General features: G+C 37.8%; 2 protein-coding genes across 10 annotated transcripts; one reads left to right on the top strand and one right to left on the bottom strand.

Annotated features, from left to right (window-relative positions):
* The first annotated feature begins 1,946 nt into the window (after positions 1 to 1,946).
* Positions 1,947 to 5,180, top strand: LOC18437849 (transcription factor DIVARICATA). 2 transcript variants are annotated; one of them, XM_020669687.2, is made up of 3 exons: positions 1,947 to 2,087; positions 2,794 to 3,401; positions 4,098 to 5,180. In XM_020669687.2, the coding sequence occupies exons 2-3, from the start codon at positions 3,016 to 3,018 to the stop codon at positions 4,579 to 4,581; spliced, it is 870 nt and encodes a 289-aa protein (XP_020525346.2). In that variant the 5' UTR covers positions 1,947 to 2,087; positions 2,794 to 3,015; the 3' UTR covers positions 4,582 to 5,180. The 2 variants fall into 2 exon arrangements, with proteins under 2 accessions (XP_020525346.2, XP_020525347.1); XM_020669688.2 differs by lacking the exon at positions 1,947 to 2,087 and adding an exon at positions 2,115 to 2,206.
* Positions 5,181 to 8,769: 3,589 nt separating this feature from the next.
* On the bottom strand, positions 8,770 to 25,469 carry LOC18437850 (uncharacterized). 8 transcript variants are annotated; one of them, XM_088873258.1, is made up of 9 exons: positions 24,048 to 24,334; positions 23,593 to 23,785; positions 16,143 to 16,233; positions 15,511 to 15,656; positions 14,107 to 14,347; positions 13,828 to 13,932; positions 10,658 to 10,840; positions 9,903 to 10,107; positions 8,770 to 9,401 (listed from the first exon to the last, which is right to left on the bottom strand). In XM_088873258.1, the coding sequence occupies exons 1-9, from the start codon at positions 24,202 to 24,204 to the stop codon at positions 8,920 to 8,922; spliced, it is 1,803 nt and encodes a 600-aa protein (XP_088729384.1). In that variant the 5' UTR covers positions 24,205 to 24,334; the 3' UTR covers positions 8,770 to 8,919. The 8 variants fall into 8 exon arrangements, with proteins under 8 accessions (XP_088729384.1, XP_088729377.1, XP_088729379.1 ...); XM_088873251.1 differs by lacking the exon at positions 8,770 to 9,401 and adding an exon at positions 25,378 to 25,469 and having other exon boundaries at positions 9,809 to 10,107; positions 24,048 to 24,191; XM_088873253.1 differs by lacking the exon at positions 8,770 to 9,401 and adding an exon at positions 25,378 to 25,469 and having other exon boundaries at positions 9,809 to 10,107; positions 10,730 to 10,840; positions 24,048 to 24,191.
* Between the last annotated feature and the right edge of the window lie 14 nt (positions 25,470 to 25,483).

The raw sequence follows: 25,483 nt of genomic DNA, 5'->3' as shown, positions 1-25,483 counted from the left end.
TAGTTTTCCTTATTACCAAAATACCAAATACTTTATGTTATTATTTATATGTCATTGTTTGGACTTCAGAACAATTTTTTTTCAATTTCGGTTTTTGAAAACCAAAAATTTAAAATTTTCCATTTTTGAAGAATAAAAAATTTTAAATGAAAAACGTTTTTTCTATCTTGTGACGTATTCTCTCTGCCTCTCTGAAGTCATAGTTATCCGATAAAATCAAAGGGGAACATCTAGTTTGAGCCCCTAAATTTCGGCAAAATCGCAGGGATTATGAGATTAGAAGATCAGAAAAAATCTTGTGGCGTACTCTCTCTACCTTTATTGTGGCATATTCTCTCTACCTCTCTACAGTCATGCTTATTTGATAAAATTAGGGGAACAACTAGTTTGATCCCTTTAGGAGAAACATCAAGGATCATGAGATTAGAAGATTAGAAAAAATCTTGTGACGTATTCTCTCTCTATCTCTCTTGTGGCATTTTTTCTATCTACCTCTTTGATGTCTAATAAAATTAGGGGAACAACAGTTTAGATTAGCATGGAAAGCTGATGACCTAGCCATGATGCCCTACCTTCAAGAAGAGATCTCTTGTCAATTCAAGCTACGAGAATATCCCTGGCAAATATCCTTGGCCTAATTCCTCAGTCAATTTTTTATTTTTTTACCCATATAATGTAGAGAGAGTTCCAAAAAAATTCTTACCCCAAAAAAAAGACCAGGTTGAAGGGAAAAGAGAGAGTTAAAAAAAAAACCACTTTTACGCGTGTTCTTTTTTTTTTTTTACCCATGTAATGTAGATAGAGTTCCAAAAAAATTCTTACCCCAAAAAAAAGACCGTGGTTGAAGGGGGAAGAAAGAGTTAAAAAAAAAAACCATTTTTACCCGTGTAATGTAGTGGGAGGTAGAGATAGCATATGCAGAAGACTTAGAAGAGAGAAAAAAAATTTAGGTTATTTGGAAACCGAAGTTGGCTCGATTTCGGTATTTGAAAAACCTATAATTGGCAGTTTCATCTTTTTTCAATTGGTAATTTCATTTTTTTAAAAAAAAATTGTTTTGAAGTCTAAAAAAAACATATCCGTAATAACAAAAAGTATCGATAATAATAGAACTAAAACAGATATTTAAAATATAATTATTTTTTAAAATATAATTATTTTTTAGAGTTTAAAATCTTAATTTTTTTCAGAACTATAATGTTCAAGTGGAGATGATTTACAATTTTAACTGAGTTAAAGGTGAGGGTTTACTTACGGCTGGTACTCTATCAAACCATTTTTCAATAGTAAATGATCTCTTTGTATACTTGTGTTTTCTCTAGCGTTATATGAGTGGAAAAGAGAGCGGTGAAGAATTTAATAAAAGGGTTTTAAGTGAGAGAGAGAGACGGTTGAGTGAGAGAAGCAGTTCAGAGAGAGAGAGAGCTTGTAGTGAGAGAAGCGGTTAAGAGAGAGAGGGCTTGTAGTGAGAGAAGCAGTTAAGAGAGAGAGGGCTTGTAGTGAGAGAAGCAGTTAAGAGAGAGAGCAGTTAAGAGAGAGAGGCGGAGAGAGTTTAGGGGAGAGAGAGAGAAGTTAGGTGTATGTTGGGAGAGGTGAGCAGTTGGTCACATCATGCGGGCCCATGGGGGACGACTGATCCGACTTGCTACAGTTGCAGAGAGAAAGGGTCTAAGTGAATAGTTAGAGAGAGAAGGAGGGAGTTGTTAGAGAGAGAAAGGCGTGGCCGAGAACGTTAGTGGAGGTCATGCCAGCCCCAGCAGCACAACTAGACTAGCAGAAAGACAGAGATTGAAAAAAAATACAGCTGCTTTTTTTAGTTTCTGCTCTCTCTCTACACGCTCAAATATGACTTTCTCTCTCCTCTTGCAGAATGACAGACAGAAAAAACAAAACCCACATTTGCTTTTAAGTTTTTACACACACACTCTCTCTCCTTTGAGGTTTTCACACTTTCTCTCTCTACAGATATGAATCGTTATGCAAGGGCCCCTTTTTTTGAGTGTCCACTACACCGCACGCCCAATACTCGGCCACCACTTTCCTTCGAAGCGCAGATCCTTCTTCTTTCCTTTGGATCCCACAAAAAGGTAACATTTTTCTCTCTTTCTCTCTCTAGATTTTAGTATAAGAATGACCCCAAGAATCTAATTGATCATTTCCTTAGTCTTGCACTCATTTTCTCATGGTTGGGCTTGCTCTTTTTGAGGTGGGCTCTTGAATTTTTTGAATTGGGTTCTTTTTGCAGAGAATTTTGATGCTTTTTAAATGGAAAACCATTTTCTCTCTCTAAAAATTTCTTGGGTATCTTCAGATACTAAAGGGGGTTCGAGATTTTGTTACTGTGTATAAAATGGCTGGTTCATGGCCAAGCATTTCTTAAATTGTAGGAGGTTCTTCCTTTTTATAGATTCTCTGCACATAGTAGCTTTGCCGAAAGGAAAATTCTTGGCATCTGAATTGTTCTTTCTCTCTCTAAATGCATTTTCATATTGGCCTCTGTTTTTCATGTTGTAACCCATTGGCCTCTTGCTCTCTGTTTTGGCTACTCTCTCTCTAGAACTTTGTTTTTTTGCATTCAAAATATCTTACTTAATCAGCTGTTCCAAGTCAATTCAATCAATTCAATCGTTGAAGTTTCAGTTTCTCTCTCTACTTTCTTTTGCCTGGTTCAGGTTGGCCTACTTATAAATGGTGTGATGCAGTCTTTCTCTTGTATTAGTTGGGTTTCTTTAGAGAGAGAGATTTCGGAGTTGATCAAGTGATTTCGTGGTTTGTTTTTTTTTGTTCCCATAGATACCTGAAATTGCTTCTGGTGCATAGAGGCTGTGGTCTTCACTCAGTGCTCAACTCCTTCCACAGAGAGAGAGAGAGAGAGAGAGAGAGAGAGAGAGAGTTGCAGATAGTGTGTGCATGTGCTGAAATTCTTCCACAAGAGAGAAAAACAGAGTAACTTATTCTTCAGAGAGAGAGAGATAGAGACAGACAGACAGAGGGGGGAGGGAGAGAGAGAGAGAGATGAAGTGGGAGATGGAATTCCACTCTTCTGCCCCCTATTTTCCAAGCTCAATCTGGACCCTTGAAGAGAACAAATTGTTCGAGAAGGCCTTGGCCTTATATGACAAAGAGACCCCAGATCGATGGCACATGATAGCTAAAATCATACCCGGAAAAACAATCAGTGATCTTATGGGACATTATAAGCAATTGGTAGATGATATCAGTCGAATCGAAGCTGGTTGGATCGAGCTTCCAAGTTATAATTCCTCTGGGTTTCGATTGGATTGGTTTTCAGGTGATTCTCAGTCAGTGGATGGCCTCAAGAACGGCTCTAGGAGGGCCTCGGCGAAGCCACCTGATCATGAAAGGAAGAAAGGGGTCCCTTGGTCTGAAGATGAGCACAGGTTTCTACTCTAGGCCCTCTGAATTTCCTTCTCCCAATTTCTTATATGACTCTCTTGTTTGTTGGGTTATTTAGGATGACCATAGTTCGTGCTGTTTTCCTTTATTTGCTTTGTGGATAGAGACTTTCCTTTAAATTAGATGAACTAGTGTTTGTATTGAAATCTGTGTGTGTATGTGTATTTGTGAGAGAGAGAGAGAGAGAGAGAGAGCACTTTCCATCTGTGTATTTTTCTTGGGCACAGTATGTGTGTATATACCATATGCAGCTTTCTGTTAGTTCGAAAAATATATATGACATTTGTTTACTGATAATTAATTCCTTTAACTACTCTATTTTCCTCTTAGTTTTACCAGTTATAACATGTTTAAAGAGAGGTTGGCTTGGTAATATTAGGCTTTGAGCTTAATCTGGCAACTCATGGGTTGTTCCATCGCTCATATGTGTGTGTGTGTTTCTTTTTCTTTTTGAGTGTGTCCATGACTCATTTTCGCGTCCAACAGCCGGTTCATGACTCATCTCTCTCTCTCTATTGTTGAATCTTGGCAGAGGATCAGTCCATGGCTGGGTGTGTGGCTGTGCGTGTGCGTTTTTTTTTTCCTTCAATTGGATTCTATTACTCATTTCTGTGATTGACCTTCATGACTCTCTCTCTCTCTCTCTACACCATGACCCACTTCATTATCACCAACTGCAGGCTCTTCCTCTTGGGTCTCAAGAAACATGGCAAAGGTGACTGGAGAAACATATCGAGAAACTTTGTTCAATCAAGAACAGCTACTCAGGTAGCAAGTCATGCCCAAAAATACTTCATAAGACTCAGCTCAGGAAGCAAAGACAAGAGAAGATCGAGCATACACGATATAACAACTGCCAATTTATCGGAGAAGAGATCCCCTTCTCCTCCTTCCCCTAATATTCAATCTCAGGCCTTTAATACTCAGCTCAGTACTTCTAGTGATCCAATTAAAACCCAAAATTTCAATAGTTTTTTCAGTCCAAACCAGACCAGTGAAGAAGTTGGTTCCTTCATCTCATCAGTCCCTCAAGCTAAGGCTACTATGTACATTTCACCGCCTCGGACAATTAGTCCTTATGAGGAAAAGCTCCACGAATCTGATATGGGGACACAGCATTTGATGTATCGGCTTCAGGCCTACAACCTTCACAACTATTGCTGATACTCTCTCACTCTCTCTCATTTCTATGTTGTTCATCAATGAATTCATCTCTCTATCTCTGATTCCCACCCTGCCACCCTCCTCCCTCCCCCCCAAAAAAAAAAAAAAAAAACTCATAGCTATGCTATTCATGGTGTCAATGAATTCACCTCTCTCCATATCTGTTTTTTCGTTAGCCCCTCTCTCTCTCTCTCTCTGGGATTTTATCAAATTTGTCCAATTCTAGGATATGGGTTGAGTTGGGTTTTATCAAAAGGTGCTTCTGGTTTGGTGTTTGTGTTTCGAGTTTGTTACCAAGCTTCAAGTTGCTACCGCATGAACTGGTAGTCGCTGAAGTTGCAGAAGTCCAGTGCTTGTGTATTTGAAAGGGGAAGCTTCCAAGTTTATATAGTGTACAAAAGAAGATAGAAGCATGAATTTTATGGTAATTTCCATCCTCAGATACTCTTCTGAGGTATGTGTTGTAAATTGAGATATATATGTTTTATTTATCCTTCTTTTTTTGCATTTCAGAGTTTCAGGCTCTCTGGTTCTCTTTCTTCCTTTCATGTCTTGGTCTATTTGCATTCAATGAATTTATAGTATCTGTTTTTTAGTGAGAGACATCTCTTATGGGCATGATTGTCTTCTTATTGCATAATTTTACTGAATTATACAGTATATCTTTAAGTTGCTTCAAATGGTGGCTTCACCAAACAAGAAGAGAGAGAGGGAAGGTCGGGCAGAGTTTTTCTTTCTTGTAATGGAGGGAAGCCTCTCTCTCTCACACACACACATACCCATGTGCGCACACACGCACGCAAAGTGGGGACTGATAATCTTTCATCCAGTCATAGAGGCAATCATCTCTCTCTCGGCAGCATTGAATACCGGTCAAATTGACAAATTTGCATCTGAGGGTTCTCTATATAAAGTTTTTTTTGCTTTTTTTTATTTTTTTATTTTGAAGGGGCAGGGCGGGGGTAGGAATCGAATTTGAGACGTAGCATTGCTAAAGTCAACTGCTAACCACTTAAGCCCAAACTCAATTCCTAAAGTTAATAATTGCAAATTATTTGGCCTCCTTAATCCGAATTGTTATTATTATTATTATTATTACTGTTATTATTATTGTAATATTTAAGCTAGGTCCATGACTGCTTTCCCTGTTCGCATGGGGGCCTTGCTATACTCATTTAATTTTTGTTTCTTTAATTAGCAAAGAGAAAGCTCCTTTGTTTCCTTAACTTGACCCATGATTGTGATTGCTTCTCATTATTTACAGTCTTCCTCGTAAGTAATTGAATGCTGATTCTTTTTGGGGTCTTTAGACCATTGTAGATTCTGTTCTTTGAAGAAAAGCTTTCATGGAATCATCTCTCTTTTCCAGCAAAAAAGCATAACTTCCTTGGAGCATAATTCAAATGCTTGAATTCCTTTGTCTTTCACCGACTCTCTCTCTCTCTCTCTCTCTCTCTCTCTCTCTAGCATAATTCAAATGCTTGAATTCCTCTCTCTCTCTCTCTCTCTCTCAAAAGCAGTGTTCCTTTCAACGCTTTGATCATGACATTCGATTCCTCTGGATGTTTAGAAAATTGGTTGAAGTGGGAGGATTTCCCTATATTGGTTTGAGAGAGAGAGAGAGGGAAAGCAAAGATGTTGCTTTCTCTCTCTAGAAAATCACCTTGGCTTCCTCTTGTAGAAATGATTTGGTTGGCATCTGCACAAAATCTCCATTCTGATCCTTGAGAAGGTGCTCGTCCTAGCATATTGCAGAGTACCACTTTAAGCTCTGGCCAACTATAAAAATGGTCTCCCTCTCTCTCTCTCTCTCTCTCTCTCTCATGTAGGTATGTGTCTGTATGAATGGGAGGGTCTCTCTCTCTCTCACATATGTTTATCTGTATATGTGGGTGGTTGGTTGGTTATTTTGATGTTTTGAGAGCAATTGCAGAATATCATAGCCATTGATCTATCTCTCTCTCTTCTGTGTTTCATGGTGGGGCACCAATAATTGCTTTCTTCCCTGCTAGATTCACCGTACTAATCCTATGTGGATATCCTATAAGGGCCACCAGTGCAGGGCACTAATTGTTATTTGGGGTCCTTTGAATTGAACATGGACACATTGTTTTCCAATGCAGCATCTAACCCAATGGTCCACAATTGCTGAATGGAATAAACAATTATTCTCTCTCCTCTCTCTCTCTCTATATATATGAAAACAAATTATTATATATTTTCATTTATTGTGAAGAGTAGTGCCCACCTATGTCACTTGCATGTGATGTGGCCCATGCACTTTGAAAAGAACCAGAAAAGGCAACATAAAGAGAGGGAGAGAAAATAAAAAATGGGAAAAGAAAACCAATGAGAGAGAAAATGGTTTTTTGTTTGATACTTTCTATTTTACTTAGATGAGAGAGAGAACCCAAGAAAGAAATCCATGAGAGAGAATGTATGAAAAAAAAAAACCATGAGAGAGAGATAATGGTTTTTCCTTTCCTTCTTTCTATTTTTCTTAGATGAGAGAGAGAGAACCCAAGAAAGAAATCCATGAGAGAAAAAATGTATATTCTTTCCTGTAAACTTGGGAAAAGGGAACCTATTAAAGGGAAAATAGTTACTATTGGCTTTAGAAAAAGCTACAACTTGCCACTTTTTTGTGGCCCTCTTTGCAAGTTGCATAGGAATGCACTTTCTTTCTAACTTTATTCCTTTAATTTGATCCTATCGTAAGATGGTAGGCGCATTCATACCTCAAATGGCACGAATTTAGGGATACCGTCACTTGGCTCCTGGTCAATGTGATATGCTAGTGGACTCGCCCGAGTTATTTGGACTCGTCAAGGCGTGTGTGGTCGGTCTCATAGCAACTGGCAGGCGAGTTCCTACATTCTAGTATTATAACTTGTACAAACCCACCCGGATCTCTGACAAACTCGATGGGCTCGGATTGAACATAGGTATCAACCATGTGGATAGTGATATCATTTTCCCTTATGAAGTAGTTTGTAGAGAGAGAAGAAAAGTCATTCATGATAAGGGCACATAACTAGAGAGAGAGAGGCTGGGGATCTAGATCTTTAGCTTTCTACATGAGAGAGAGAGAGAGAGAGAGAGAGAGAGAGAGAAGGGCCAAATGAAATCCAGTGCTTTTTGTCCTTCATGCTTTAGGAGGACAATGCAAGCTCAGCTTTATATAAAGGCAATATACATGTTCAAAAATTATGAGGATCATTGATGGAGAATTGAAACTTCAAAAAGCATGACAATGACCTTCTACTTGATAAAAGGACATTAGGCCCCAAATGGAAGGCTTAGACTTTTGTTATTAACTCTTAAGTCCTTGATTTCTTTAATTAATATATTGCTTTCACATTTGACCTAACCTATTTTCCATGAACGCGTATACTTTGCTCCCTCTGCAGCATATTATACATCCCTAGGGAAAAACACTAACTTGGGGTAACTTTTTTTATCTGAAGTTTAGGGATCCAGCTAATTATGGCTGGATGATTATTTTTAAATAAAAAAAAAAAGGATTTTGAGCTCATAAACATCTAGATCATTCCCTCCAAAAATTAGATCTTTCCAATGCAATTTTGGGATGATATATTTTTTTGGACAAAGAGAGAGAGAGAGTTTATTATTATTATTATTATTAGTTTGAGGTCATTTGACAAATTCTAGAGATCACGTCCCCAAAATTTGAAATAAAGAAGCTATCCATAGAGTAAGTTTTGCCAGAGGGAGTATATGGATAGTAAAGTCCTGCAAGAATAAGATTTTTTTGGCATTTTCCATTGTCTCAATTCAATGGCTTTTTGTCTTCATAATCATGGTCTGCAAATGTAGCCATTAAGTAATATCCGCAATTCAATGATTATGTATGTGTGATTTGTGTGTCACTGAGAGAGTACTCAATGACTGATGAGAGAGAGAGAGAGAGAGGAGGGTCAGTGGTGGCATTTGATAACTATAGGGGATCTTCTTTCACTTTACTGAAGTTGGGATTCTCCTACATGAAGGTTCTTTCAGTCAAAATGTAGCATGACTTTTGATGATTAACCTTTCTTGAGTGGTAGGTATGAATGGAATTCTTATTTCATTCTTACCTGCTGAAGTTAACCCCAGGCCCCACACACAAGTGCAGAGAGAGAGAGAGAGAGAGAGAGAGAGAGAGAGAGAGAGAGACTTTGCCCATGCACTGGATGGATTGATGCAACCCAAAATTAACTGCAGCTTGTCATGTTAGACCAAACACATACAAACACACACATACACACAGAACACTGACCAGAGAGAGAGAGAGAGAGAGAGAGAGAGAGATTATTGTTTTTTATAACTCAACATCAACTACTTTTTTTTCATATTCATTTTGAGCCCAAACCCAATGGGAAACAAAGGATCATAATTTGAGTTCCTCACATTCATGGGAAGTTGATCCACTCTCTTGAACCATGTTCTAGGCAAGCAGCCATGAAACTCATAATCTCCAAATATTACATCAGCAACTCCACCACCCTCACTACCAGGCAACCATGCAGCTACTAAAGCTTCCACGCTCTCCAGTAATGGCTCCACAATGAGAGGCCTACCTGATATAAGAATTAGCAGTGTTGGGACCCTTGAACACACAAACTCTATCATTTCTATGGTGTCGGTTGTGAGCTCGAGCTTTTGGTTGTCACCTCCACATTCAGCGTAAGGCTCCTCGCCAACAACCACAATTGCTGATGTGAATTTTAGTGTTTGGAATGTGCTTTGAGTTGGGTTTGCTTCGAATATTACCTCCATGTTATCCCCCTTTACTGCTATAATGGCTTCCAAGATGGTAAATTTTGAATGTAATGTATTGTAAGAGACTAGACTCTCTTTCTCTCTCTCTCTCAGGTTCGACTCACTAGGGTCCTGAGCTCAAGTTGGTTAAAGAATCTGAGCTAAGGAACAAGTCAGCCAATTTTCTGGAAAACCAACAAGAGGGACCCTAGGCTCAAGAGACTTTGCCCGATTTTTGGCCAAGTCTTTCCAGAAGGGTACTGGTCCCAAGCTGTCTCAAGTGATTCTGAGTCAGCTTGGCAATTTTTAATATCACTGGATAAGACTAAGCACTGCTGTAATGCCCATAAGACTGTCTTCCATCACTCTCTCTAGGGCTTACAAATGCATTTTTGTCAAATAAAAAACACCACATGGTTACTAAGAACCTAAATGAAAGAAAACCCAAGATCATACAAAACATCAGGATCAAATGATTTTATTTACAAGGTCCATAGAGACATATAAGACAAATGAACTCAATAATGTATCTCTTTCTAAAATGTGCACAGTAGGGCACATACCATCTGTAATTTGGCCACTGCTCCCATATTTTGTGATTGTCCACCCTCCACACTGATACCCAAGATCATTGACATGTTTACCTGCAACTAGGAGTCTTCCATTGCTCTTAGAGAGAGGAAGAAATGGTTTACTTGGGTCCTTACCATTCTTCAAGAGAACAAGAGATTTTCTAACAGCTTCTCGAGCCAAATCTCGATGCATCTGTTTACACATTAGTTGCCAAGACATCATATGCGTATTATTTGTGAAGTTGAACATAATAAGTAGCACAGAATAATAACATCGTCTACATCAACCAAGAAACATAAGGATCGAAAGTGGAATTACAAGGAAAAGTGCTGTATTTTCACCTCTCTCTCTCTCTCTCAAAACAGATGAGAGTAGTAACTAAATCATGCCAATACAGCATGCTGTCGTCTTCTAAAAAGACCACCATCATCATAGCCTTTTTCCAATTAATTAGGGTCAACTACATGAATCATGATCCGTCATTCTGCTCTATTCAACGCCATACACTCAATGAGGCCATAAGTCTCCATATCTTTTCGAACTACTTCCAACCACAACCTTTTGGGCTTACCCCTGCCCTTTTCGATCCTTCCACTTGAGCTAACTCATACCTTCTAACTAGTGTTGTACTGGGTCGACACTACATGGTGTCGACCCAATATAAAAAACAACATGAAACCACTAAAGAAAAAAACATTGAATTAGTGACAACTGAGTTCCAAAATAGTTGTGAATAACTCACCTTACATCCAACTTTATCCAATAAGGATCTATCTATGAATGGATGTTCAAAAAGTTCAGTTAAAAATTTGACCTTGAGAATCCTCTCAACTGCATCATCGATTCTAGCCATTAGAATCTCCCCAGATTCCACTAGAGAAACTAAATCTTCTATGAATTTTTGATACCTAAAGGGCACCATAACCTGCATAGACTCAAATGTCTCAATAAAGGTGTTTGAAGGTTATATATATATATATATATGGAAAAATGCTGAGATTAGCCCACTAGCTAATATAAACATATGAGCCTAATGGCCCAGATTGAATCTGGACCGATCTGAAGGTCACGACCTCATTTAGTATTTGAATTTTAAGTTTTTTTCTACAAATTCAAATAACTTGAAATTTTAGACATGCGTTCTTCAAAATAGAAGAATCTAATAAAAATATCAAAAAAATAATTTGCAAGAAATAAATTAACCAAAATACCCCTGAAAATATTCGGGGGTATTTGGTCAATATAGTTTTTGCAAATTATTTTTTAAATATTTTTATTAGATGCGCTTTGATGAGAAGATTGGAACTCTAAAATTTCAAGTTATTTGGATTTGTAGAAAAACAATTAAAATTAAAACACGAAATGAAACCGTGACCGTCAGATTGGCCCAAATTCAATCTGGACCATTGGGCTCATATGTTCATATGAGCTAGTGGGTTAATCTCAATATTTTCCATATATATATATATATATATAGAAGATATTACAAAACGCCTATAGACAAAAACTGAACAGTGATTTCGCCTATCCTCATCACCGTCCAAAGTTCATCGTTCGGTCACGGATGTCCAGTAGTGTTTCATTTTTCATTTTTTTCTACAAATCGGAATAATCTAAAATTTGGAACGTGTGTTCATAAAAAATAGGCGAATCCATGAAAAATATCAAAAAAATATTTTACATGAAATAAATTGACCAAAATACCCCGAAATGTTTCAAGGGCATTTTGGTCAATTTTTTTGTGAATTATTTTTTTTAATATTTTTATTAAGTGTGCCTCACTAAGTTGTACACACGCTTCAAATTTCAGATCATTCCGAATTGTAGGAAAAAAAATAAAAAATGAAGTACTATCGGACAATCTTGACCATGCGATGAACTTTTGATGATGATGAGAGTAGGCAAAATCACTGTTTATTTTCACCTATAGGCGTTGGGAGGGCTTTTCCTATATATATATATATATATATATATATATATATATATATATATATATATATATATATAGGGTTTGTCTAGAGTTAACAACCCCTCAAAATACAAAGGTTCAAGTTAGAAGGGGTTGTGATCGGTGTATTTTATCAAAACAATCAATATTTTTTTATTAAATAATTATTTAAATTGGTAACTTTTCCATCAAGCAAGGGCAAATTTGAAATTTTCACAAAAGTACAATAGCATTTTGGAAGTTAGTGTCCTGGAACTTTATTTGTAAAGTGAAAGTGCCCTTGTCTTTTAGTTAAAATTTCAACTTTACCCTTTATGGAGATGACAAAAGTACCCTTTGTCTTGTAGTAATATTTACAAAATTGCCCCACAAAAGTAACTTTTTTTAAAAAATAGACTAAAAATTAATAAATCTGCCCTTCACAACTCTCTCTATCTCGAACCTTTGTAATTTGAAGGTGAAGTTTAGATTATCCCATACATATATATAGAAAAAGATAGAGTCAGCCAGGCTGCTTATATAACAACCTCAGCCAACGACCCAGATTGAATCTGAGCTCGATTCAATGGTCACGACCTCATTTCGTATTTTAATTTTAATTTTTTTTCTACAAATGTTAATTACTTAAACTTTGAGCATCTATTCTTTAAAAATACGAAAATCTAATAAAAATATAAAAAAACAATATGCAAAAAATAAATCAACCAAAATACCCCCGAAACTTTTCAAGGGTATTTTGGTCAATTTATATTTATAAATTATTTTTAATATTTTTATTAGGTGCGCCTTGATGAAAAGAGTCTAAAATTTCAAGTGATTTGACTATGTATGAAAAAAATTAAAATTAAAATACGAAATGAGGTTGTGACCATCAGATCGACTAGATTCAATCTAGGTCGTCGGCTAAGATTGTCATAAGCAGCCTGGCTGACTCTATCTTTTTCCTATATATATATATATGGGCAGTGATTTCATGCAACGGTTGTATCATAGTATGATGCAACCACACTTATAGAAAACCATGTTTGTAGTATTTGTATGACCCAAAATTTTGCACACACACTCTTCATCTCAATAATCAATCCCCAAAAAAAAAGAGTTCAATTTGAACCTTAGATATGGTCAAAATGAGTCCCCTCCAACAACGAATCTAGACCATTCATTTGGCGAATTTGAAAATCTTAGTCTTTACAAACTCAAAATCATTTTTTCTTTTTTTAACATTGTTCATCTAACGATAATAAAGCCATCTAAAAAAATTGGAAAAGAAAAAATCCTTCTAAGACCTAGATCTAAGCATCTTATCAAAATTGACATACTATGTTAATTGGGCTAAAAAATTACTTTCTAGGCTCCATTTTTTTTTTTTTTTTTTTTTTTTTTTTTGTGATTGTTCATTAGAGTGAGAAGAATGTATATTTCAAAATTTGGATAAAAAAAATGGCCCTAACAAGGTTGATGAAGGTTGTTGCATTATATTACTATGCAATCGTTGCATGAATATATATATATATATATATATATATATATATATATATATATATATATATATATATATATATATATATATATATATATATATATATATATATATATATATATGGAAGCCACTACGCAACGCCTATGGGCAAATATGAATAGTATTTTCACCCATAGGCTCAGCGCCACCCGATTTTTTCGGACGACATGGATTAAAAGACAACAACAGATATAGTAGGTCCGTTGCGGTATTTTTTTACTCAAAAAAACATAGGCAACGCCATGGCTCCGGTAGATCCGTGGCGGTTTTTAAGGCAAAACCGCGATGGACATAGCATGTCCGTAGTGGGGCGAAACACTCTTCAATTTCGCTTATAGGTATTTTTAAGAGTTTTCTTATATATATATATATATATATATATATATATATATAAAGAGAGAGAGAGAGAGAGAGAGAGATAAACAGATCTGAAATTCGCACCAACCATGTCTATCCCAGCATTGATTGATGTCTTAATGCATAAGCGGTAGTCTGAGCCATAAGGCTCACAAAGCTCATCTATACCTTCCCAGTCTGAGATCAAGAACCCCTGTAATAAATTATAAAACAAAGTAAACCCAAAGGCATAATGATCGTTCTCTTGAGTCCCCCCAATGAGGACCCTTCCTAAATACGTGAAGAGCATTGTTGTAAAAGAGAGGATGAAATATAAGTAAATGAAAGACCCTTAAGATCTTTCATAAAAAATGACAGTTGCATTTACCTTGAAACCCAATTGCTCTTTGAGAACTTGGGTGAGGAGAAAATGGTTAGAATGCATCTTCACAGAGTTCCAGCATGTATAAGAGGCCATGACTGTGCAAATCCCACGATCAAGGCAGTCTATGAAAGGTTTCATATGAACACTCTTTAGTTCTTCAATGCTTAACACTGTGTTTCCCTCATTGACTCCTTCTGAGCCTCCATTTCCAACAAAATGTTTCATGCAAGCAATGACATTTTTCCTGCAATCAGTTGTATCCATGAATTTTATATCCAGTTTCCTAAGATCCTAAAAATAGACAAAAATGTAGAAGTAGTGTATTCTATGAGAAGCTCTCTCATTCAAAAAAAACAAAGGTGATTGATCTCCACCACCCATCAACCTTGATTGATAAGGTCGAGGTAACCCTGGTTACAGCTTAACTAACAGTACAAATTTTTAGATCAACAGAGGGATGATCAGCCTTCACATGCTTTCCATATGTGAAAGCTTCACATACAATAAGTTCTCAAAGAAGACTACAAAAAACATTAATGAACAAGCTGCAGAGCAGCAACACTACTACAAATTCTCTCCAAAAGATGCTTCTGGAGTAATGATTATTGAAGAATGATCAATCCTTCTTCATCTTCACTTACTCTTTCTTTTTCCTTTTTTTTGGAAGTGGTATGGTGATATAAGAAAATTTTGTAAGTAGAGTCGAGTAAATCAAGGGGTTAGTCATTATTTGAAGATACTGAGGTAATCTTGAATTGTGATGTAGACGAGGTGATCATTTTCTGATGCTTCAGGAGTAATAATTATTGAAGAATGATCAATCCATCTTCATCCTTCATTTTCTCATTCTTTTTCTTTTTCCTTTTTTTTTTTTGGAAGTGGAATTGTGATATAAGCAAATTTTGTAAGTGGAGTCGAGTAAATCAAGGGGGTTCGTCATTATTTGAAAATACTTAGGTAGTCTTGTATTGTGATGTAGATGAGGTGATCATTTTCTAAGGTCTTCAGCTAATAGCACTTCAAATAAATAAATTTTTTTTTTTTTTTTTTTTTGTTCTCTAATCTTTTTTGGATGGTTCAGCAGAAGGATTCAAACTTGGGAACTAGTGGTGCAATCCTCAATACATTAACCACTCAAGCCAAAGCCCCACTCAATCCTCAATCACCCATAGTTCAAAAGAGAAAGGTCCCAACTAATAGAACAATGAAAGGTAGTCCTGTAAGGTTTTGTACACATTGTGGGCATTTTAAATGCCTTCAACTAACAGCAGTACAAAGAGAGAGAGATCTCAATCGCCCATATTTCAATTCATAAGAAAGGTCCGATGGCATTGCGGAGAAGATTTTAGTTTCAGGTGAAATAGGAAAAGAAAGCAAATTAAATAACAATGATTGGTTTTATTACACCTTCCAGCAATATAAGGGTGGCCCTTAGTGTGATCAGGGGCTGGTGATCCTTGCAAGCCCCAGACTATGCTGGTCAAGCTACTCACTATTTCTGTGTCTTCACCATAACTCTCATAGCATCTTCCCCATTTTGGATCTCTGCAAACCTATATCAATTAAGGTTAAATTATGTCAAGTCTCCATCTAAAACTATAAACAGGGGCCTCACAATATAGTGGACATCCAACATACAGAAAACATTGATTATGAAAACTATAAATAAATTTAATGAAAAGCATCGTGAGCTTCTTCATGTCACATATAACTGGGCAATTCTACTCATTGTATTTGGCTAATGACAACTAAATAAGTAATTAGAGCAACCCCCCCTAAGATATAGAGAAGCACCATAGTAAACCTGGCAATGTCTGTGTGTGTATATATACATGTATATACACACACACACATAAAGAGAGAGAGATAGAGAGTGTGGGTGTTTGTGTGTGTGTTCTCTCTGGATCATATAGGAACAAATGATGTTACTGTAGTGATTACAAAATTCATTTTCTATTTCATCCTGGTTTCCGTTCTTTTCAACAATACGAAATTAGTTTACATTATTATCAAACCATAAGGGGGAGATCAGCACGTACATCAACACATGGAGCAAATGTAAAGTGGATCCCTGTGGCACGAAGTTCAGTTGCAGTTGCTTCCCCAATTCTCCGAGCTAAATCTGGGTCTCTACAATAAACCCAGAGAGAAACTCATTAATGGAGAATACTATTATAACCCTTTTGATTGAGAGCAATAATAAGACATTTATCAGTTTTAGCTAGAAAAAATGAGGCCCTCATAAGTAACCTGCTTTGGTAACTGAGTTAGTTTTGAGTGATGGAATGCCATTGGGAAAGGAATTTTGACTACAGAAAAGGATCCAGTCAGGAGCCAGTCCATACTCAAAACACTTAATATCAAAGTAACTCAAGACATCAGTGTTTCAAAAGATGCATATATATGTTAAGTTTTTCTTTCTTTTTCTTTTTGTTTTGGTAAATGTGAGTTAAAGACATAAAAAAAGAAGTTAAAGCAAAATAACAACAAAAGTTGATCACAAGTTTCAATAAAAAAGAGTAGAGTTTAACAGATCAAGAGTTTAAATTAAACTCCTTTTAAAAAACAAAAACAAAATCCAATCGCTTGCCAGGACACTGTAACTGTCAGCTTTATTTCTAAAAATTGATTCACAGTTTAACTGGTTCTCATATATGGACTTTGCCTTGTACATTTAGCAGCACAATTATTGATAAAATATCTTGATGTTTTTTTTTCCTTATAAATGGTCCTTATGCTATTTATTGAATGAATCAGATAATCTTGTAGCCTGTGTAAATAGGACAACTCCGATAAAGTCACACCATATGGCGCTCTTTTAGAGCCTTCAATCTATTGCATATTTACTATGTGACCCATTTATGGGCTGGCAATTTAGTGACAACGGGTTTCTGCGTAAAACCAATTTACCCATTAAATTATTATAATATCTATTGTAATAGAATAATTACCGCTGCTGCTACTGGCACTGCTACTACTATTACTACGACGACGACTCTATTGCTTCCACTAGAACAACTACTACTACTGCTCTTGCTGCTTGTGCTTTTACTACGACAGAAAGAAACATGAGCTACTAGTCTACTAGAACTGAAAGAAACAACAACAGCAATAACTACTACCTGCACTACCACTAGCCCACTGCAACAAAAAAAAAAGAAAAAAACAGCAACAACCCCTACTACTAGTACAATACTCCATTAACAACAACTATTACTGTGACTACTATGACTAGTAGTAGTACTATTACTACACTGCTACAACAAGTAAAAACTAGTACTCATACAACCGCAGCCACCCCTACCACAACTAGACTTCTCAGGATGTAGTAGGAATTAAGATTTGTATGCCAGGACAGACTTGTAAATACGACATTTAATTTTGCCATATTTGTTTATTTTGTACTCATAAAATATTCATATTTCCATAGGCATATTATATTGTTAAGAGCATTGTTTTAAAAACTCACAATCCTGATGGGGAATTGCCGATCTATATCAGGAATCAGTCCAAGCTTGTAAATAAGACATTTATTTTTCCCATATTTGTTTATTTTGTACTCATAAAATATTCATATTGCCATAGGCATATTATATTGTTAAGAGCATTGTTTTAAAAACTCACAATCCTAATGGGGAATTGCCGATCTATATCAGGAATCAGTCCAAGCCGACCTGGTTCCTTGTCGAAACCTCGAATCGATCTAGTTTCTTTGGACTCCCTCAGTTCCATCAGGGAACCAGGCGATCCATACTGGCTGGGCCCCCCAATCCCCACATATAACATTTTTTTTTTCCTTTTTTTCTTTTTTTTTTCCTAGAAACTGATTCACACTGGAGAATCGGTTTGATTCACTGATCTGGATTGGCAATTCACCAGTCCAGACTTGATAGCCGGTTCACCTAGCCAATCCGGGTCTCAAAACATTGGTTAAAAATAAATATGTCCAAGATGAATTAGGTTGGCTTGGACGATCAATTGTAGATTCAGCTTTGGACGATCCATTACTTCGTAAGATTCCTCTCCTCCTTTTGCCTTAGACCCCAATTTAAATTCAAAGACGAATTTGAATTCAAACCCCAATTACGGGACAAAAAAGAAAAAAACTAGTATTCCTCACCTCCTTTCGCTACCACAAATATGACATCCTCATTTACAAATTTTCCTTTGACTCCTAACATGCTCTTATATGTGGCCTTTGTTAAATTGGACTCTACCAACCTCATAATCTGGAAGAGTGAAAATATTTGAATTTTACTAGGGCTGGCAATGGACCCAAACCCGACCCATATCCGTTGGGTATACCCGACATGGGTCGGGGTATGGGTCCAAACCTTGGACCCACGGGTAGGGTCCAAATCCCATATATTGGATCCGAATATTTTCTGGTACGGGTCAGGTACTGGTGGACCTGCCCCATACCCGACCCGGGACCGCAGCTTCCCACATGTTTAGGAACCCACCCTTCATTTTTATAGGATACCCCCTCATATTACCTTTCTAAATCTTTGGATGTGGGATTATTTTCAAGTCTCTCTCTCTCTCTAACCCCTCCCACCTACCACTCAATAATTTAAACCAACAATAAAGGATGGATCTTTCCAAGAAGGGTATACGTGATTTGTATGGGGAATCCTTTTAAGCAAGGGAAGGGGAAGGCAGGCCTTGAACAAAAAGTAAATCCATGTGGTGAGTGGACCTTTCCAAGAAGGGCATACGGCAGGCATTGTCCACATGCAAATGTGGTCTTTTCCAAGAAGGAAAGAAGTATGTACAAAATAGAAGTATGTACAAAGTAGAAGGAGAGAGGCTGTGGTTTATCAGTCCCACATCAATGGGAGTAGGAAGAATTAAGTAGGGTGAGATCTATAAATATAGGGGCATTGGGGTGTTTGAGACAATGACACACAGCCTATTTCTAACTCTGTTATTGGCTAGTGTCGGGTACGGGTCTAGGTCTTGGGTCCTTAGTTGCCTGTCGGGTACGGGTCTGAGTATATTTAATTTAGAACTATCGGGTTAGGGGTTCGGGTCCGGGTCCATGTCCAGTTATAGCTGGACCTGCCTGACCCATACCCGACCCATTGCCACCCCTAAATTTTGCATGGGTTAAGGTTGGTGGGATATGTCAACAGAACCTTATCTTCCCCTCAAAACTCATTGAGAAGGAGTCATGTTGCCATAGATTATCATCAGGCTGAATAAGTTCCACTCTTTCCCAAGACATATCAAATAAGAGGTGTTTGTTGGTCATAGAATTGTGGGATATCCTTCATGAGTTTTACGCTCAATCATCTAAGGGAAGCTTGACGCATATTTGCAGACAACACCAGCAGTGTGAGAGAGAACTCTTCTATTATTGAGCACCATAATAAAGTGAAAGACTTTGTGATTAACTAGCTGTCAATGCTCATGACATTAGCAATGATAATGTACTCTACCTGCTTGGAGAACTAGGTGAAGAATATGACACATTCGCCGCAACGGGCATGCCTAGATCACCAACACCTGGTTTCAATGAACTTACCCCTCTCTTATTGCAACATGAAGCCTCTTACTGCAACATGAAGCTTTGATCAAGAAAAATCTGATGTATCCAATGTGTGGCCGTCTATAGCCCCACCAAAGGTGCAAGCCTTCAATTGGATAACACGTTCAGAACAAGCTCCCACTGCCGACCAACTCCAACGGAGGGGTATTCCCATCCCCCAACCTTTGTGTCATGTGCCTCAGTGATGAAGAGAGCAACCCTCGCCTCTTTTTACACTTTGAACTTGCCCATAGCCTTTGGAGTCAACTACGTTGCCTTTTTGGCCTCACCTGGGTCACACCCGCCTACCTCCCAGAGCTCTTCAAACTTTCGTTGGACTCTCCATAGCCTAAGGTGGGCAGGTTGTTATGGAAAGGCCTCCATAGCAGCAAAGATTTGGATGATCTGGACTGAACGAAATTCAAGAATTTTCTGAGGAGCCAAGAGTGAAGCTTCAGCTCTCTTCCACAAAACTTTGGCCACTTGTCATTTTCTGGGCCTCCAATCACAAGGGCTTTCAAAGGCATCCCGGCCGTGATATTCTTTCAAAATTGGAAAGAAGTCCTCCTCTTTCAACCCCCACAGAGCCCTCGTGCAAACAACCGGTCACCTCCTCCACCTGGCCTCACGAAACTCAATTTTGATGGGTGCTCCCTCGGTAATCCTGATTCAACAGAGGTGGGTGGGGTCTTTAGAGATCACCAAGGCAATATCTTGGCCTCATTTTCCAAGAATATAGGCCACGCCGACTCTCAGTTGGCTGAATCCATGGCTCTTCTTGTTGGACTTAAGTTGTTTGACCCTGCATGGCGACAACCCTTGTTGGTTGAAGGAGATGCCAAAAACATAATCATTTGGGCGTCTGGGAACACGCCTCCCCCATGGTACCTTACTTCGATTTATGACAAGATTATGTACATTTGTAGGGATACAGTTGTCTTATGGATGCATACTTGGCGGGAATCAAATGACCTGGAGGACCATCTAGCCAAGGAAGGGGCTGGAGCGAGCGCAGTGGATGCTTAAACTGCTTCAGGACTTTTTGGCACTTTTCGTATTTATCTTAATTTGGACTTTCTGGTTTTTTTGAACATCCTATGTAATGGGCAATTTTATACGCCCTACCCATTTTTTGTATAGGGCCCTTTTGGGTTAGCCCACTTTTTGCCGAGAGGCCTGGCCTGTGGGTCCTCTTGTTGATCCTTGTATCTCCTTCTTCAATCAATACAATAGTTACCAAAAAAAAAATACATTATGATGTTTGGGACCCTTCTATGGAATCTAAATCTCATTCTAAATACTATTTTTTATTCATTAATCATTATAATAGATTCACATGGATCTTGTTAAAGCAAAAATATGATGTTTTTGATGTCTTTGTCGGATTTCGATCCTTTGTTTTAGTAAAATTTCCCATGCTGGATTACTCGATTCTGAGGTAATGGAGGAGGGGAGAATACGCCTGATAAATTTAGAGACTTCCTTTCCAACAGCTGAATTAAGCAACGGTTTTCCTGTCCTCAAACAAATAACAAACTAGTGTAACAGAAAGCATAGACATATCGAGAGGAAGCCCCATGGATGATACATGCTAATAGTGTACTGAAATCAACATGGAGTGAACATTTCACATTGTGGTGCATGTTTTAATCGGTTGGCTTCCATGAATGCTGGTAGAATGTCGTCATACTTCATTTTTCATGGAAGACACTGGCTTATAGCATGCTATGAGTTTTTGGATGCCACTGCTATATTCAGATGGACGGAAGTCAAATAAATAAATTGACGCCGAAAACTTAAATGTGCATATTCATGGGGTACAGCATATGCTCAAAGGATATCATAGTTATTACCGAAGAACCACGAAAATTTTGTGTTCACTAAATGTGACCTTTGATGAGACATAAATGTACTATCCTCCAAAACTTACAAAACTTGAATGAGGAGACACTCAGGTTGCGACTGAAGAACCTAAAATTGGTTCTTCCTCATGTACTACTGCTAACAAATGTCGTTTGAGCTTGTTACATGATGAACTAGTAGCTAGTAGAAGTTGCTCATTTGAGGAAGATCAAAGTACAACCCATGAAAGCTGTGACAGAGATGATACTCTGTCAAAGAAGAAAGAAATTGAGCAGCCCAAGAAAGATATATCAAGAATGGCATTTGTGCATCAAGAAGTAGAGACTAATGAGCAAGAGCCCGGCATGTCCCTTGACACTCAAGAATGATCAAATCTAGTATCTCACAGTCCATGAATGTTGGTGATCAAAATTAACACAGTCCATGGATGTTGGGGATAAAAATTAACTCAGAAAATCAGTGCAAACCTGGCATCCAATACAAAGGTACGACTCTCTTTCCATCGAGTACGACTCTCTTTCTATCGACATCAAGTTTTCTTGTTAGAATTATTTTATCCCTTGCATTAACACATGATTGGCAAATTTTGCAGATGGATGTTAAAAATGCATTTCTACATGGGGACCTAAAAGAAGTATACGGTTTAAAGCAGGCACCGAAGCATCATTCAATAGCTTTTGTAAGGTAGTAAAGAGTATGGATTTCAGATAACTCAAGTGGACCACTCTTTGTTTATACAGCATCATGGAACAAATATCACCATTCTACTAAGTTATGTCGATGATATTATACTTGTGGGTAGCTCAGAGGTGAATTATATTAAAGAAGTTCCTTTTGGTGCATTCCACATGTAGGGTCTAGGGATTTAAAATATTTCCTAGGCACAGAAGTTGAAATGAAGAAATACATGATGGTACTTAGGCAGCACAAATATGCTTTGGACATTTTAAAAGGGACAAGAATGTTAGATGCAAAGCCACCCCTTACACCTGCAGTTTTGAATAGAAGATTGTGAGATAATGAACGTTTTGAGGAACTTATTTCAAATCCAGAAGAATACAGAAATAGAGTTTATCTTCAGAGTAACCTATTTTTACAAGACCTGATATATCTTATGCAGTTTATCAGGTAAGTAAATACATTCATAATCCAAGAAGGGATCATTTACAGGCTACCAGAGGACATTGAGGAACATTAGGGGCCTCTACAAATAATGGCTGCTTTGATTTGAAATTGACCCTACGGATATGAATTCCATAAGGATTATAGCCTTTTCAAACACAAACTCAACTGGGACCCAAGTACCAGAAAATCAGTCATGTGTATTGTGTTTTAATGGGGAACAACTTGGTATCCTGGTGTAGAAAATACAAAAGAGAGTGGCAAAAGTATAATAGCCATTTTTCGTGAATCCAGTATTTCGTGGAAAGAACAAACGTAATAATATAGATCAACACTTTGTGAGAGAGAAAATTGAAGACAAAGAGACCAATGAACAGGTGGCAGACATTTTTACAGAATGGCTCACCAAGCAGAGATATAGACAAGTTGTTCCCTATACTTGTTGATTCTGAGGGGGCATATCAAGGACATGATGTGCATAGATAAACTTTTAATAAGACATTTATATTTGTCAAATTTGATTATTTGGTAGGCCCAAGAGGACATGGTTGGAAGTAGTGAGAAACGATATAGAGACTTATGGCCTCACTGAGTATATGGCCTTTGATAGAGCAGAATGACGGACCATCATGTAGCTGACTCCAACTAGTTGGAAAAAGGCTTTGCCGATGATGATATTTGTTTATTTGGTGCTCATATGCAATATTTGACATTGTCATGGGCATATTGTATTGTTTTTTATTTTTTGAAGATGTTAATTGTATCATGTATGGTTATATACAAACTCACACTTGTTAACAATACAATACTGCGTATAAATGTACTCTCTACTTGTGCATATGCTCTATGCTCTTCTTTGTTCCATTAAGAAGTTAAACATTGTACAAATAAAGTTGAAATTGATCATGGAAAAACTATTGATGAAAAGATACATTACATTGGAATAAGGGCGGAATGGTGTGAGAAAAACTGACCTTGTGGCCCCAAGGCCAATGTTATGGGGAAAGATAGCTGCTCCATAGCAGTTGTTGTGGCCATGAACAGCATCAGTGCCATAGATTATGGGTATGGAGAGTCGTGATTCGAGTGCGAATCTCTGGAAACCGTCCACCATTTCCACCCATTCTTGAGCTGAGACACTGGGTCCAGGTGTACTAAGAATGCTTCCTTTTGCATTACACGAGTCCCGGAAAAAAATCTTAATGCAAGAATCACAAACCCCACACACAAATAAGTGGGCTTATGCTACAACATAAGCCCATGTGTTTATATAGTATTTTATACATACACACGCACAGACATCGATTGCTAATTTCCATTTATAATCTCCGTTTCAAACATTCACCATATATAAAAGATAAGAGAGTGAATATAAAACTAAAATAAGAAATCCATCCATGAACTTCTGGGAAGGTGGATATATCTGTACCTATGGATAGGTGCTTGATGGCTTCAGAAGTGGCTACTGACCGTTCGATCTGGGCCATCTGAGCTGCTTTCTCTGTTAGAGTCATGCGTGCCATGAGATCTTTCACCCTCTCTTCTATCGGTTGATTGGGGTCCCTGTACATGGCTGCAGTAGACATTCTGTTGCAGTTTAGAGTGAGAGACACCACTTCTGTTTAGGAATGAGAGTGGAGAGAGAGAGAGAGAAAGAGAGAGAGGCCACTGTAAATGAGCGCTGCTAGGTGACATACGACTACATAGAACGCGAAGAAGCAGAGATTGAGGGTTTTAATGCTTCCGAGAAATACTTTTGTTTCTTTCCTGTCGATAAGCTCTCTGCTTTTGCACTTCTGAGTGACCACTTTCCGATAAACTTACATATAATATGATTTCCACACACACAGAGAAAGAGAGAGAGAGATAGAGATAGAGAGGCTTCTTCCCTTTCTTTTGGATTAGTAAAACTCAAAACTCTGCTTTCCTCGGTCAAAAATCACTACTTTTCCTGCATAGAATATGGTAACAGTCATTTTTTTGCTAATATGAAGACACATTTCCTATATTATATATGATAACACTGGCAGGTGTGCTGAACCCACCCCCACAACTCCCAACAAAAAAGAGGGACCTCTCTCCCCACACTCACAGGTGCCAAAATCTATGAGGAACTCTCTCTCTCTCTCTCTCTCTCTCTACTCTGACAGTTGCTCTGAAACCTCTCTGAGAAACTCTCCCTCCCTCTCTCTCTCTGCACTAGCAGCTGCTCGGAAACTCTCTCTCAGAGGAAATCTCTCCTTGTGGCATTTATGTAACATTTGGAAGCAACAATCGGTTAAGTAAAGGAGCCGTGTTTCTATATTGTTAGTTATGCAGCATGATTACACTCATTAACAGATAAATTATTATCATATAGAAGGATACAGAATTCTTCAAACCAGTATTTCAGTAAAAAGAACCTTCATGTACGTCTCCCACCCAAACAACACACACATACGCAGAGACTGTCAGTGCATTTCTTGGCACCCAACCTTGGTTATTACGTTTTTAGGTAAATTCAGTACAATCACAAGCCAAAAAAAAAAAAGGATCGTAGTGTGTGTTTGAGAGAGAGAAAGGGAGAGAGAAAGTAAGAGATGTGGAAGCTGTGAAAGTGACTTTCCCGTGCATTGCGGAGGGGGGGGAGAGAGAGAGAGAGAGAGAGAAATTGGCCATTCATAGCATACAGACGTGCAGAGAGAGAAAAAAATTGCCCATTCATTGCACACACAGAACTGCAGAGAGAGAGAGATTGCCCATTCATTGCACACACAGACCTGCAGAGAGAGAGAGATTGCACATTCATTGCACACACAGACCTGCAGAGAGAAAGAGACATTGCCCATATGAGAGAGAGAGAGACTTTGCCCGTGCATTGCACGG

The sequence above is a fragment of the Amborella trichopoda genome, chromosome 8 (genome assembly GCF_054954075.1).
Source record: "Amborella trichopoda isolate Santa Cruz 75 chromosome 8, AtrichopodaSantaCruz75HAP2 v2.0, whole genome shotgun sequence".
NCBI lineage: Eukaryota > Viridiplantae > Streptophyta > Magnoliopsida > Amborellales > Amborellaceae > Amborella > Amborella trichopoda.
Note: the sequence above shows the minus strand (reverse complement) of the source record. Positions and strands in the feature narration are given on the sequence as shown.